This window comes from Taeniopygia guttata, chromosome 1A (genome assembly GCF_048771995.1).
Source record: "Taeniopygia guttata chromosome 1A, bTaeGut7.mat, whole genome shotgun sequence".
Lineage (NCBI taxonomy): Eukaryota > Metazoa > Chordata > Aves > Passeriformes > Estrildidae > Taeniopygia > Taeniopygia guttata.
In genome coordinates, this window is record NC_133025.1 from 37,442,837 (window position 1) to 37,459,531 (window position 16,695).

At 37.1% G+C, this 16,695-nt stretch overlaps 1 protein-coding gene across 18 annotated transcripts in view; it reads left to right on the forward strand.

Annotated features, from left to right (window-relative positions):
- The window catches only part of NAV3 (neuron navigator 3), a 521,462-nt gene that overhangs the window by 381,469 nt on the left and 123,298 nt on the right, over positions 1–16,695 (forward strand). For 16 of the 18 annotated variants that reach the window (XM_072923966.1, XM_041713781.2, XM_041713789.2 and 13 more), the window contains 3 exons: positions 1,018–1,086; positions 3,787–3,926; positions 10,871–11,906. In XM_072923966.1, the coding sequence (XP_072780067.1) occupies positions 1,018–1,086; positions 3,787–3,926; positions 10,871–11,906 (1,245 nt within the window). The remainder of the gene's footprint in view (positions 1–1,017; positions 1,087–3,786; positions 3,927–10,870; positions 11,907–16,695) is intronic. The other 2 variants (XM_041713787.2, XM_041713779.2) reach the window with 1 other exon arrangement.

Genomic DNA, 16,695 nt, shown 5'->3' on the forward strand with positions numbered 1-16,695 from the left:
AAGATGTAGGACTCTGGGAAACAAAAGAAATCTGTGACTATCAGAGTTTCTGCTTCCTCAGTTGTCCATGACTTCCCTAGCAATTTAAGGAATTTGATGTTGTGATTGCACCTGGCTTAGGCGCCTCTCTACAGCCTTAGACTGTGTGGATTCCAAAGGATGCACCTGTCTATGAAAACTGAAATTACCTGAAAGAAAGTGGTACCTTGGCCATACATTTGACATATACCCTATGCAAATGTCCAAAAGACTGGAAGAAATAATGTGCTATCTAATCATGCCAGGTTGTTGGCTGTCAAAAGGAACATACAGTTTTTAGCTCTATAACATAATACACTTTCTGTTGCAGAAATGCTATTTGGTTGCCTTAATAGACAAAGGTGCATTTTCCTATGAAATTTCACAGTGAGTTTAAGCACATACCAGGACTTTCTTAATGCAGCCTCTGATTCCTTGCCTGGGTCATCACATACATGACCTATCCTGTATCTAATAAAATTTGTGACAGGGGGCTTCTTCTGTATAGCTCTACTGTCCAGGAGGGTCCCCTTGCTTTAGTGGGAATTTTTCTGAGTCCACATTGAATTTGGTGTAGCAAATCTCTTCGTAAGAGCCCTACTGTGAATTCAGTTAGGTTGCTGGAGAGACCAATAGGAGTGTCTCTGTGCTTAGTGCTTTTCATGGGGAAAGAAAAAAAGCCCAGTATTTTAAAGTTCACATTTTCTGTGAATTGAGCTATGTTTCACGAATTCAGTCACTGTGGAAATTTGCTCACTTTTTCTATTGATAAGATAATTTCTAGAAAATGAGACATAATAATATCCATTATTTCATAACCTGTTCATTGCATCTCATAAAAATCTGCATGTTTACATTGTTTCATATTGTTGCCAGTTAATTTGCATTTTTTATCCATGTTCGATTTGCATTCATTAACTCATTTGCTGGTAAGTGTATTCTTTCTATACATATTCAAAGAAATTCTTTAATTCAATTTCTCTGTTTCTTCTCATACAGTCTCACAGCCAGATATGCAACTCAGTCTAATCACAGTGGAATTGCAACCAGTCAAAAAAAGGCTTCTAGGTCAGTTAAATATCTCTAATTTATTGCTTGTTAGTGATACTCAAGCAAGTATATGCCCATTGATATTTTATCCTTTGGACTTAAGCAGACACTAAACAATGTGCAACTTCTGTTATGTGAGCAAGCTTTGGAATGATGAGCTTTGCCTCAGAAAAGCCTTGTATTCATTGGTTTTTGGCCAATTGGCTGATTTCTACTATATATATTAGCAATATTTCTGGTTGTTATTTATCCTGCATCTTTGTATTCTGCATGTAAAATATTGGATGTGAAGGATTAGTTGGTGATTTTAGTGCTCTGTGCTTTCTGGCTCAATTCCTGATTTTAGTCATGAGTGAAAAGAAGTTTGGGAGTCCACCCCAGTTCCCACTAGATGTTTTGCATATATAGAAAACCCACCTGAAAGTTTGAGTTCACAGAGTCAAGTTTACACAGAAGCAAAATAGAGCAGAAAAAAAGAATTACTTCCGAGCGAGACTTCTGCTCCATCAAGAGTAGCCTGCACACAGTCCCCATGAATGAGAGACTTTGTTTTGGCAGTGAATTTTACAGAGCTGTGTGTAGGAACTGACTTGTTTCAGATTTTGTCAGTGCTTTTAGTCTATCATTTCCATGAGCACTAAAATCTAGCCAGATTGCAGAAGAAAACAGCTGAGGTCTAAAGCTTACTCTTTTTTCCTAGCTTTTTTTTTTTTTTTTTTTTTTTTTTGGCGGGGGGAGGTAATGTGTTAATTATTTATACTTTTGCTTTACAGTGCATTGGTGAGGCCGATGAACTGTAAATTGCATAATCTCCAATAAAGATTGCATTTTGCAGTATAGAACACTAACACAATGTGCGTTGCTGGTGATAAATTGAAATGAGCTATACCATGGTCCAGTTGCTTTGCACCTGCATTTATAGGTCTTCATTTTCCTTATTTCTGATGCTCCTGTCTTGTCCACATTCAACTTGTCAAAGTTAACAGTCTTATTGTCTAATACTTTAAATCTGTGGCAGTGTTTCCGAAGCCTGTTCAGAGGTATGTGACTTGTCCCTTATTTGTTATACTCTTCTTTGCATTTCCTTAGCTGCTTAACATGATTCTGCAAGAGCAATTTAAAACCTGAATTCAATTAAGAAAGTCAGCAGATGAGGTAAACTGGAAAGTGTGTAGAGAAAATGACCTCATGCATAATGTGCTTATTGTGGCAAGATCTTAAATTCTGGCATACAGAATATACGCAGAACTATTTTGTATTTTAACAGAACAGATGAGTTTCTAGTGTTGCACATGCCTTTTCATTACTTTTGTCATTACCTTTGACAAATGGTCTCAGGGCTCTTACTGCCTGTCAAATTAGGGTAATGAGAAGGAGCAAATGGATTTTTAAGTTTGTTTTAGTGCATTCTTCAGGGAACAGAAGATCACTCGAATTCATGGGTCACGGTAAAGGTTAGCACGCGTACCACTGCAGAGCAGAGACAGTCTGCTCAGCACAGAGACTAGCAGGGCAGGCTGGTGGCCAGAATGAGTGATGGAAATAACCCATGCATTAGTTCTCTGAGGTTTAAACTGGTAAAGAAAGAGACTATGGAGTTGTTTACATATGTTTGCAAATGAAAATGAAATTATTTGAACATTTCTGTTATGCTAGTGTATTAAACAAACAAAAAAAGTTTGGAAAAAATCAAATGTTTTGCACTTTTTTGTAATGTGATTTTTTTTCCCCTCCTTCTAATGCTGCTCTTTCATGATAAAGTGAAACTAACAGAATTTGATAACTCTGGTAGAATTTGCACTGTCATTATTAAAATCATTCCAATAATCAAGAAACAGAAGAGAGATGCTCCTCTGTGGCAAAAGCCTGTGACTGATTTGAGCAATTAATTTTATCTAAGAAATAACAAAACAAGAAAGTAGTAGGGGTGCCCACAAAGGTGCTTCAGAAAGTTTGAAGTAGGCACATATTAAGGAATCTTACAGCACAAAACAAATAAAAAATATGTCGGCTTATGCATGCCAGAAACAACTAGAATCTATGTTCTTTTCCTTAGCGTAGCCACTAGTAAGGTTCAGAGGGTGGCAGCAAATACTAAGAAATGAACTGTATAGTTTACATTATACACTTCTATCTAAAAGGTATAAATGCATCTGTATCATCTAGATAAAAAAAGTATTTACAATATTTTTCATTTAAAATAGTAAGGAGGAAGTATTTTAGTCAATAGCCCTCTGAAAAATAGCTGAAGAAGATAACTAAAAAGCCAGCTTTTATGCTAAACACAACCATGAAAAAATTAATACAGTCAGAAATACAAAATATTTCTTAACTATGTATTTCTGTGCTTTTTAATCTATTTCTTTAATATTTTTCTCCAAAAGTTACATATTAGTAAAGGTTGATATTGTACTTTAATATTTGTTAGAGTGAATCTGTTTTAGCAATGTTAATGGCAAATGCAAAGCATCTTCTTACATGTCTTGTGATTCTAGAAAGCACCTTTTCCCCTTTTGTGTGCATAAGGACAAGTTTAAATTTTAATTTGTGGAGTCTAACTAATTTGAATCCTGCTGTTTGTTGTTGCTTCCTGAATTAATTTGGTTTAGTTGGTTTAAAATTGTGATCTGATATTGCACATTGTCTCTGCTATATGTTGTATTACATAAAATTAACAGATTTCTCGCTGGTTCCTCACTGGTTTTCTCACCATTCCAGGCTTCCAGGACCCTCAAGAGTTCCAGCTGCAGGCAGCAGTACCAAAGTCCAGGGAGCTTCCAATTTAAATCGGAGAAGTCAGAGCTTTAACAGCATTGACAAAAACAAGCCTCCACAATATGCAAATGGTAATGAAAAAGGTAAGGGATTAAAGTTACTAAATTTACTCTCCATAACATACAAGAAGGAAAAAAAAAAAAAAAAACAAAACTGCCACAAGGGTCAAAAAGTGAATGTAGTATTTAGACTTGGTAAGGAATACCTATGGGAATTGGGGCCTGAACTTGTGTTTCAGCTGGGATATAAGTTCAGATGTTATAATCATATTTTATCCATCTTTGATGAAAATATCACAGGGTGACTTGTAAAAAGTAAAAGTTAATCCATATTGGATGCCTGTAATTTTATTCCATGTAAAAGTCTTCTCTTACCCAAAGGAATACTGCCATCATTTTCAGGGGACTTGGCAACTTAGCCTCTAATGGAAAAGAATCAGAATATTATATTTGCATCAGAATGTTACATGTATCTATTCTTTTAGAACCTGACCTATTGTGTATAATACTGAATAAAGGATTGCAAGTGAAATGAAATTTTGCAGGGATTTGGAGCAGCCACTGCAACAATGAACTGAGTACCCTGGGTCCTTCAGTTTCTCTCACCCTGACTCTGTTTTCCTGGAAAATGTGCCTCTTCAGGCTCTGTCTCAAAAAGAATAATGCAAAAATTCAGCTTTCTGAGTTGTGTAACTAATCCATCCCCTTCCTCCCCTTCTTTTTCCCTTTGTGTAATGAACAGCATTTTATTCATATCTCTGGGTTAGAACAAAGTTGAAAATGATACAATATACATAGTACCCGTTTGCATCCTTGGGGTCTGTGGGAGGAACAAGTATGCAATGAATGTTCTTCAGCCAAGCAACAGGCAGCTATCCAAAATTTTTTTACAAAATTCTGATGACCATTCTTTGCCCCTAGCTGTATCTGAAGATATAAAACCATCCTTTCAATAGTTATTCCTTTATTTTTACTATCAGGATTGAATGTTTCATGTATTCTACAGTGGGTTTTATTTTATCGAGGACTTGTTTGAGTCAAGACATCCAAGCTAAAACTAGAAAAAGAGCAGAGAAAATTGAGCACACACTGTATAGTTCACAAATACAATAGTGAAGTTATGAAGCAGGAGATGTGGCTGCTAGAGTGAAGGTATGTACAGCAGTTTAGGTTTTAGAATTGCTTCATTATGTTGATATGTTTGCTACTGAAATATGTGAGAATGAAATGATTCAAGGTGAGACATGAATGTAGATAATAATATTCTTAGCTCATTACTTGGAAACTGTCTTTTGACTGCTGAGGCTTGCATTGCATTGTACATTTTTGTGAATTTTTGCATGATGCATTTCTTTACTTCCCCATGTTTTACAGCAGAGAATGAGAACCTTGATGTGGTTTTTACTGAAGTCACCATTTGCAAGAGGATAAAGGGTGGATTTTTTTGTAAAGTCAATCAATTAATTTTACAGAAAATAGAAGTAATGCTGCATATCTACTACTGTATTTGATATGTTTCCATGTGTTCTTTTTTTTCCTATCAAAATAGCAGAATAGATGAAAAATCATTAATTTTACATGATAACCAAAGATAAATACAAGTTTGTTTTAGGGTATAAAGCAGAAGTTCCTTGGAGAAAATGACTGCTGCGAATACAAGGGTATCAAAGGGATATTCTTTCATAATATCATGAAAGAACAGGAGAACCTGTATTTAAGTATGCTGTGCTCTACTTTACCTAAACAAAAACACAGCTGTAGCATGCTTATATTTTAAACTTAGTTATTATAGTGACTAATTTTTGAATATTACAATGAGATTTCCAGGTACTTTTTTATATTTTTAAAAGTATTTTAGGATGTTCTGGAACCTGAGATTTGTGAAGAATTTGTTCAGAAACAAACTTCAAACTCTACAATAGTAATAATATAAAATAATATAAAAACCATCTTTTTAAAAAGTCATTACCAAACACTAATATTATTACCAAAGTTACAAACTGATCTCTCCCTCCAGTGCAGCACAAATAATAGACCTTATATTTAATTTTTGCCTCTGTTGCAGATGCTTGGAGCAAGATAACTTTACCAGCTTTTTTTGAATAGATGCATAGTCCATACGCCCTAATTTCTAAAACAAAGAGATGATTTGTGCTAATTAAATAGCTGTTAGATACTGGGACCATCCAACCTCTTCAAGGACACAACACTCTTGATCTGTTCTCTGCTGTAAACCTTCGTGTATGTGCAATAAGGAGACCTCAGAAAATATATGCAGCTTTTTTTTTTTTTTTAAATCCGTTTATAGGTAGTACTTGTAATCCATTCCTGCGTAACACGGTCACTCAGTCACAGTGGGGAATGGATATGTAGCCACAGAGTTAAAGGAGACCTGAAGGTGACCCAAAAGAATTGATATCAGCCCCTTATTTAGTGTTCCATTATTTAGTCTCTCACTGATATAATCTCCTTTGGACGTTGGTTAGGGAATAGTTCAACTCAGTCAGAAATCCGGCTCCCCTGAGCAAATGCAGGTTTGCTCTTTACTAAGCAGAGCAGTTTTCACTAACAGACACAATCCATGGTATAGCACTGGTTAAGTCTGAAACACAGAATGCACCAGAACATTAAACAAGCCATTAGCTGAAACTTGTTTGTGGAGCTTTAGTGCAATGGTTTTTTTTATTATTTTTGCTGGACTTTGCAGCTTACAGATCAATTTCAAAGAACATGCATGCTTTTCAGACATGTCAGATTTATCTGCCTCTTGATTTAATAACATAAAGATAGAAATAAAATGAGGAAAATTAAACTATTAAATGAAGTAATTATTCAGATTGCTAATAAGTAGAAAAACAGTGCCTTTTGAATACAGCAAAGAAATAATATTCTAATTCACACCACATTTTTAAAACAAGTCTTTACCCCTTACATCTTAGAAATAGTGCATTGGAACACTGATGAATGTCTCTATGTCATGGAGTTGTATTTCCAGCTTTTCAATATAGTTTAGTAGTATAAGATGGTGTTTCTGTTTTCTCCAAATTCAGTTTTAAAAGTATGTGGTTATTTTGCCCATACGACCTCTGAGAAACTCTGCCCTGAAACTCTGTTGTGTCATGATGCTGATGCAAATTGTTCATCTTCTGGCCAGTATGTACATCTATAGCTCATTTGTGTATGTTTCTTCTGGTGCCACTATTTTTCCAGTTGTTTCTGGTGGTGGTCTCCTCTTGTGCTGATAAGGGGTAACTACTTTATCATGGACAGCTAGAAAGGGAGAGTTGAACAAGCTGAATTATTTTAATCTCACTAGATAGAACCCCCATTCCTTCAAACGTTCTTATGGCAAACCCTTGGAACTCTGCCATTTTCTACTAACCTTTTTTATTGTGACTAGCTAAAAATGGATAATCTGGACACCTGCCTGCTACAGAATATTTAGATTATCCTAAGTAATTTTGCTGCAGTGGAGGAGCTGTTGTTGAGGTTGTCTTCTCCAGCAGCACAGAACACAGTAAAGGTCACACACACAAAAGAGGTTGATTATGTACTGGGCCCAAGTTCAACTCTGCACATGTCCTTTATTTGTTCAACAGCCTATGAAAAGTGGATTTGAAAATTTCCATTTGATCATCATCGTCTTGCTGGTTTATGACAGAAGTTTCTCTTTTTGCATCAAACATCTGAGGGTGTTGTGTGTGTGCTGTACTTTTATAGTGGAGGTTGAGCTCTGAAGCACTGAGTGCCCAAGCAGAGTGCAAAACTGTTTTCACCAGAAGCTGACTGTGCATCTCAGAAATAAGAGATTAAGCCTGAAACAGAAGACTGACCTCTTGTAAAATTTATTTTACAGAAATAAGAAATCCTTTTCATAGGTTGGGTTCACTTGATCTCAAAATCACCACAAGGTGGGGACAGGTGTCATGTAATGAGCAGCTAAAGCCAAGCCCAATTGAACACACAGAAAGCAGTTAATTGTGTGCAGCTTGAAGTAATGCATTTGTACTGGAGCTGAGGGGGAATAGATCTTTTTTTCCACATCTTTAAACATACAGACAGGTTGTCAATATTTCTTGAGAGCATGAAGTTCACATTCCTTGCAGAAATATTAAGGATGCCCTTTAAATTGTATATTAATGATAAGCTAAAATTCTCTGTAATTTTTTGTTGCTGTTTATGATTTGTGACCTAAGGATGAAATAAATACCAGTGGGTACAGGAACCTGTATTTTTTTGCTATATATGTAGCAGAGCAAGCTGCTGATGAAACAGTAAGTACTCTGCTTTTTACATTTTTACCCTCAATGAGATCAATATTATACAGCTGGAAGTATGGCAAGTCAGGACTTATTTTTAATCAGAACACCTTTTTTTTTCTTTTTTTTCTTTTTTTTTGTAGTAAAACTAATAGACTAATAGCATGAAGTCATAAATATGTATCATAACTAATACAACAAAATGGAGTGGCATCCCACTGTTCACAGATAGTTACATGTATTCTGCATTAACTTTGTTCTTCTGCAAAACTCTTGGTATAGCTTAAGAGCCCAATCCTCCTGTGTATTTAGTGCAAGGCAAGATGTGTGCAAGTGCACTGCACACCCACTTTGGAGCTATCAGCCCTCTGGCTGATTCCTGGTATAAATTAAGAAAGCCTGAGGGCTGCAGTAATTTCCAACAGCTGTGGTTGGCCTCAGGCACTCTTACAGCATCTGAGGCTCACTAGACGAGAACAGGGACCCAGCCATCACTCCTGCCTTGGTCCCAAGGGACCAAGCTATGCAGCTGCCCACCAAAGGTGTTCGTGGTAAAAGATGGAGCCCAAGAAATATGTTGTAACTTCTCCTGTCACAAAAAAGACTCTGAAGCAAGCTTTACCAGTTAAAAGTTTTCTTGCTTAGAACAGGACTTGGCAGAGCTGCTTGAAACCTTTTGTGAAAGTGGAATGAGCTCATTTACAGGATCAGAGAATGTGTCAAGTTGAAAAGGACCACATTGGGTCATCTGGTCCAACCCCCCTGCTCAAGCAGGGTCATCTCACAACACATTGAACATGGGTAATGAACTCTGGGCAATCAGTTCCAGTTCTCAGTCAGCCACACAGTAAAGGAGTTCTTCCACATATTCGAGTGGAACTTCATGTGCATCAGGGTGTTCCTATTGTCTCTTACCCAATTGCTGGCACCACTGAGAAAAGCCTGACTTGACACCCTCCATCTAGATACTTGTATACATTGATGAGGTCCCCTCTCAGTCATCTTCTCTGGAGGCTGAATAGGCCCAACTCTCCCAGCCTATACTTGAAGAAGAGGTGCTCTGGTCCCTTCATCATCTTTGTCACCCATGTAGTGCTGTGGTATTTGCATACCAGGCTGAAGAGCACACAGAAGAACACTGGGCAGATAGAATTATCTAGCATCTATTAAGGTGGAAGTGATTTGCTTAGTGGAACTAGTTGCTAATAAAGTTAAGCAAGTGAATATTGTATGTGTTGTCACATTACTTTTGTTCAGGTTTTTTAAAAATATTTTTCAACTAGAACTTCTTAATGCTGTTCAGAGCAGTAAATTTTGCTATGTTTTCATTCTCTTTGTTAAAGGAAAAATAGCTCCACTTTCAGTATTCTCAAAATTCTGCCTTTCCTGAATGTATTAGCAGCCTTCAGACTTCCAGATGTGTAGTTGAATCTTTACTTGAGATTTAGGGCTGAGACTGAAAAAATGAAAATTATGCATAACTTCATACTCTGTGCTGAAGGGGAAACTGTCCTCAGCATTCTCATCTATGATATTATTCAGACAGGGGGACCCCAAGGTATGACATACTATGTGTATATGCAAAGCATCAAACACTTTTTTTGTCATTACACAATCTATATTTGCATTGCATGTTTCATGGGCTTTTTGCAGTACAGAATTCAATATCCTATAGACCAGCTTACATCTAATTTCCCAACAGTCCCAATACTGAATGGCACGGCAAGATACATCCACTAAAAGAACATATGTCAGCTGCTGAAATAGCTGTGTACCACATGATTTGATTGCTATTACCACTTAATTTCTCTGGTGTTTCAGAGTGATGGTGTTTATATACTCAGATATGTCTTGGGAATCTAAACTTCATACAGAAGAACTTAACCCTTTAATGGATTGTTCTGTCTCAGTTAATTAGGCTAGATGACAAAAATCACAGCTATTAATTGGCATAGTTTGATTATTGCAGAAGGAGCCTTGCTCTCATTCATTCTGACGATCCACTGAAGTTCCTGGATGATGCAAATGTAGTGAATGTGCCAGAGCCTTCTGTGCGTACCTGAGTTCAGAGCCAAACCAACTATCATTGCTGTACCCTCACAGATGATGTATTACTGTAACTTTCAAGTACTGACACTGGTGAAATTGTTGATATTTTTTTTTCCTACCTATGAAAGTGTACTGGGATAAGTTTCTGAAGTGAGCTGCTAAATATTGTTACCAGTACTTAAAACCAAGAAATGTGTTGCCACCAGCCTTTTTTGTATTTGCGACTATTGATTTTATCCATTTAAATTCAGTATTACTAAGTCCTTCTCCTCTCGCCCAATACCTTAGCTTTCTCGCACATATTTTTCTTTTGCTAAACATCAGACCCCTCTTTGTCCAGTTTTGGTTCTCTGCCATAATTGTAGCATTCTTTTTTTTCTTCTTCAGTGTTTTGTTATGAACAAGTGATTGGAAAAATAAAAGATTAAAATATTAACAAATAAAATCTTAACTTGGAAGGCTTGATTCACATAATGAAATTGTTGTAATGAAGATGTTTCTGAGGCTTTCTTGGACTTGTGTAAGTATCAAACACCATGATAATGGAGGAAAGAAAAGCGTATTCTATTAAGCATACTTCATGTTCCATGCACATATAAATTATGTTTATTTTAGATCACATGTAAATGTGTTTTAAATGCCAGGAAATATGACATCACCCTCAAGCAGGAGATGGGAGACTAATTATACCACTGTGGTTTTTTTCTGTTTTTTGAGCAGATTCACCAAAAGGCCCTCACCCCTCTTCAGGCATGAATGGAAATGTGCAGCATCCCACCAGCACCGGGCAGCAGCAGGTCTCTGCCATACCCTCTCCAAGTGCCAGCAAGCCTTGGCGCAGCAAATCCATGAATGTCAAACACAGCGCGACCTCTACCATGCTGTCTGTGAAGCAGCCCAGTCCCGCAACCTCCCCTACTCCAACTTCAGACAGGCTCAAGCCACCCCCTTCTGAAGGTGTGAAGCCCCCTTCATCTGGACAAAAATCTATGCTGGAAAAATTCAAGCTGGTTAATGCTAGGACTGCTCTGAGACCTCCTTTGTCACTTAGCTCAGGACCCAGTGACAGTGGGAGAGAGGATGACAACTTTTCAGAGTGTGGTGAAATGGATGTCTTGAGTGGTGGGGTGAACAGCGGCGGCTCCACAAGCAGCAGTCCCAAAGTATCGCCCAAGTTAGCTCCTCCAAAAGCTGGCAGCAAAAATCTCAGCAATAAAAAGTCTTTGCTACAGCCAAAGGACAAAGAGGAAAAGAACAGGGACAAAAACAAAGTTTGCACTGAGAAAGCAGTCAAGGAAGAGAAGGATCAGGTCACTGAATCATCTACAAAGAAGAGTTCAAAAATTGCAAGCTTAATCCCAAAGGGAAGCAAGACAACAGCAGCCAAGAAAGAAAGTTTAGTGTCATCTTCTAGTGGGATCCCAAAACCTGGATCAAAGGTGCCAACAGCAAAGCAGAGTACTTCCTCCACATGTACAGGGAGTAAGGAGGTTGAAAAACTGAGGACTACAAAAGGAAACCAGTCCCAGTCAACACCAAAATCCCAGTTTAGTGAGAAGGCTTCTCCTTCCGCTGGTCTTTCTTCTTCTGAAGGGAAAGAACCAAGTGCTGCTCTCCCCCCAGGATCCTCTGTTGGTCTGTCAGCCTCGATGGCTGCAGGCAGTGGCCAAGGCACAGGAAATGGTGTAGTCCAGCTTCCTCAGCAACAGCAATACAGCCACCCCAACACCGCCACGGTAGCTCCTTTCATTTATAGGTAAGATCATGGGGAAAATTTGGGTTTGTGCTACCATTTAGGAAAGAGAGCTAAAATGGATAAAGTAATGGTGGATCATTCTGTTATGCCCCAGTTTCTGTCGCAGCATCATGCCACTGTTTTCCTAATATTATTTTTTAATTAATGTTACTGTATGAACAATTTCTTACAAGAACTCTGAGTCTTTACCTTCTACAAAAGCAATCCACTGCAAATATTTGCTATTTAACATTCAGGGTGTTTTGATTAGAAATACTGATCATGTGGTACATTCTCTGTGCTGCCTTTGAAAGGTCACAGCTGAGTCAGGTTTCTAGTGTGAATATTCTTGTTTGCCTTCCAAGAACCTCATCATCTATTTGCTGATATCTGATAATATTTGCTTAGAATTCACGATTCTTTTAAAAGATCATAAAATAAACTCCTGATGTTTTCAGAATGTGTAACAATACTGGTGGATATTTGAAGAAAAAACATACACAAACTTCTACAAGTATTCAAAAATATTTCAACAGTTTGTGTAGACAGAAAAGGTTGCTGTTTGCAGTTCTTTTCCTGTTTAGTTTTCTACATGAAATAAGCGTAGATGAACTCCCTACAGGCAGTTAATTTTTACAGGCAATAGGAACTCTTCAGAGGGCCAAAGCTCTGGAAGAGAAGAATGAACAGTTGAATGTATCAACATTTATCTGAATTTATTTTGCTATATGATAGAGCAGTTGAAGAGAAGCTGGGAGATTGATTGTTGTGCAACTCAGAAGACAGAAAAAGTTAGAAAGATTGACAGGCTGATTTGAATAATGTTTTCAGTTGTCAGATGTTGGAGGGTTTCAGCTGCAGTTGAGGAAAAATTTAACATCTGATAAAATGACAAATACATTATTAAGCAAAATATACTGCCAGTTTATGTTAGTGACTAGTACTCTGGATAATCTTGGCTGAAGATTAAAGATGTGATGAAGTAGGCTCTGAGGAAGTATATATATCATTACACACAACTAAACATAGCTTCAAAACCAATCTGGATGACTGATAAATTCAGAAAATCATATGGGAGGAAGAAAAGGCTCAGTATGGGTTATATTTATTCTAATATGCAGTGGAGCCTCTGGAGTTTCAATTATATGTATCACTGGATGCACTTAATAGGCATGTGACAATCTGGAATAACCTCAGTGATACAGACGATTTCTAGTGTGGCACATGGGACAGCCTACATATGTGTTAGGGTGCATATACACGGAGAGAAAAAAAGGAGCTGTGCTTTGCCTTCAGATGTATGTGCTGCTCAGTGGCTGTTTTACTACATGTTGATGCCATTTCATTGCATGATGGAGCTGTCTTAGTTTTGTTTTAAGCTTTGCCTTGAAACAGTATGCATTTTAAATAGTAAAGGGTGCTTCTATGAAGCATGAATCTTCCAGTAATATTTCTTATTAATAATTGTCTCTTTGCTTCAAACAAAGAGCAAAGGAGCATTTGAAGTTGAATCTCACATGAAAATAAAATTCTCAGAGCCAGTGTCTGATCTCAAAATGCCATAAACTCAGAGTAAAAGACTGACTTTGATGAGATTGCTTCAATATGTATCTCTCAAACTGAGTGCAGAATCTGACTAAGAAATATACAGTAAATAAATTTCTTTAAAATCTCAAGGGGTTTGTAATACTGCACAATGATTTAATCGAAAAATTTAAATATAACCAAGGATAAAATATCCAAAATTTCAAAGTCGGCATATTTATTTCTGTCGATATATGGTAAGTGGAAATGAGCAAGAGCTGGGGTACTATACTTACATTTTTTGTTCTTCAACATAATTGTTTTCAAAGCAGTCACCACCATTAATACACAGAATTTTCAGGTTTCTAACAGCTTTCTAAAAGCTTTATATAAGTTAGTAAACAATGATTATCAATTAGACTAACAGGTTGTTTTTTTTTTCCCCCAGCTACAAGGAATATCTAGGCTCTGTGAGTTTGTACTTCAGTCCTTGTAAAAAAATTTCAATAAAATTTAGTAAAAATACAGAGTTATCCAGAGTTCTGCAGAATCTTGTTATATCCTTGTTTCATCTATTTAGACCATTAGCAGAAGCATAAGTAAGCTACTGCTTTCTTGATTTGTTGCTGATACCTGCAGATACCATGTATTTTGAAATACTTTTTTGCTAACCAAGAGGCCATTGCTGTAGATTTGTGAGAAAATTCAGGTATTCCAAGGAGTTTTTTTGAGACTGCCATGTATTTTCCTTAAATTATGCAAACCTATAATAGTTATTAATAGTCATGTTTTCAAGAAGTCTATATTTTTATTAATGGACTGTTTTATTGGGAGGTTCTCAAGTGGGATATTGCACTATTCAGCTTTGCAGTCTTGGTGCTTTGCCCTATCTGATATCACATGGTATTTTAATTCTTCATAAACAACTGATGTCAAAATTCATATGGGATTATGACTTCTCTTCAGAGATTAGCAGCAACAGTCAGAGTTGCATTTGAGATTATCTAAATGGGTAAAATTTAAATTCCTCCATTCTACCAGAAAGTGATGCTTTATTTTCAGATGTGGCTGTGAATATATTATTTACAGTCCCTTATGTGTCCCCTCTGAAGTTGACTGCTGGGTCCAACTGATGTAAGACTGAAGAAGATGTAATTTATTTGCCAGAAAGCTTGATAAGACAGATACAGTAGGAAGGTGTAAGGGACTGTGTAATTGTTTAAAGTACACCAAGTACTACTTAAAATTTCACATTCTGCTACTTGACAGAATTGTAGGATACTGGAAATTGTACCATTTTCCCAAGTCCCTGAAACTCATATTGAAATTGGCCTTAGAATTTAGCCGTCTTCCTAGTAGTGCTTAAATTTCAAATGGAAAAGAATAACACAGAAGTTTAGTACTTGCTAGGCTACAGTGAAAATGGGAGAAAAAAAACACATTAATGACAAAAAAAGAGTCCTGCTGAATATCAGTAGGAGAACATTGGGTTGTAACGGGATGCATGTACTGCACCTCAGCTTTATTTTATTGACTCCTCCAGTAACCACTGTAGGGGCTTAGTAAGTCTCTTTCCCGTGGCTGAGATACAGAATCTAAAAGCTCTGAAATCCCAGTGCCTGCATTGCTCAGGAATTGCTTACTGCCCAAAATGCTGAAAATATAGAAATTTCAGCAGAGAATTAGCTGACCACTCATCATCCCAAGCTGCACTTCTATTCTGTGCATTGCTTAAATTTCCATTTTTCAGCTAAGTTTTAGTTTGACGATAGCAACATCTGGAAGACATTTCAGCAGTGTCTGAATTGACTCTTGCAGAGATATTCTTTCAGCGCTGAACTACAAATACCAGTTTGGCACTTCTTTTGTCCCTGCAGAGTAACAAACTGGTAACTTCAGCTACCTGAATATGTTGGTGTAGTGAAGAAGTTGCCAGACTCTTCTCTGAAATGCAGGGTGAAAGTATAAGAGGTAACAGATGCAAGTTACAGTAGTGGAGGGGCTGACTGAAAATTTAAAAAATACAGGTTTCATTTGAGGGCGGTGAAAAACTTTGTGTGGGCTGTGAAGTTGTGGAATCTCTGTCCTTGAGCATGTCCAGGATCCAAAAAATCAAGGCTCTGAGCAATTTAATGTGACCAGACCCTCTTTAAGAAAGTAATTGGACCAGATGGCACCTAGAAGATCTTTCTAATCTCAATTATTTTATGATTCTGTAAGGACTAAAGTGTTCAATAGATAGGGCAGAAAAAGGATATATCAGTGTAATAAATAAACATGTTACTGATTACTGAAACTTTCTTCCCAGCTCCATTACTACGTGGTCATTAGTGCAATTGTTTTTCTAAGCCATAGTTTCAAGGGTGAGCAGGAGGTTCAGAGCAGTGACAGATGGGAAGGAGGATGTGTCTGGTTTTATCTCTGGAAGTACAATGACATTGAATTCCAGATGCCTATTCAGGATGTTTTTATACAGGCGTAGGGAAAAAATTATACTACTCTTCAAGGATCCTGCAACAATAACATGTGCAGGGATTCTTGAAGTCTTATTGATGTCTATTTTTAATGACCAGAAGCTACTTCTGTGTCACTGACTGTGGAGTTGAAATTAAGTTTACAGGAAAAAAACATTCTGACAGTTAATTGTGTTTGCTAATAATAAATCATGCTGCTAAACGTACTTTCTTCAATAAAGTGATGATTCAAAGTCATACGACAGTGCTTTATTGATTCCTGTTATGTACATTGCTGCTGTGAAAATAAAGTCACTACCAAAGAGTCATAGGTAATGCTAAAGATTGGCACTCACCAGTTTTGGTTGTTACAAACACATGGTCTTCAGACGCATCCTCCCATTTTTCCATTATTGATTTTCAAGTAATTGTGCAAGAAAAGTTTCTATTGTGGAGGTGTTAGTTTAAGAGATGCGAAGAAGTGAAGAAATTATTATTACCACATATTTGATTAATTCAGTTCTTTGACTGAAAAAGGTGTTTTCCTTCTCTTGGATTGCTCTTTTTAAATATGTAAGGAATAATCCCATTCCCTTCCAGCTCTTGTGAGGCCAAACCAAATCAACTCTTTCTGGTTTTGTGTTTGTTGTTTTTTGGCTTTGGTTTGTTTTTTTTTTTTTTTTAGAAAGGTTTCTTCTTCCCCATGAGAATCTTAGTAGCCCTTCCTTGCATCTGTTCCAAATTTAACTCGCAATTCTTGAACATGGGTGATCGAACTGCTCATATTGCAGACGTGGTCCTGCCAGTCTGTTACGCTGACAGTGATACACATT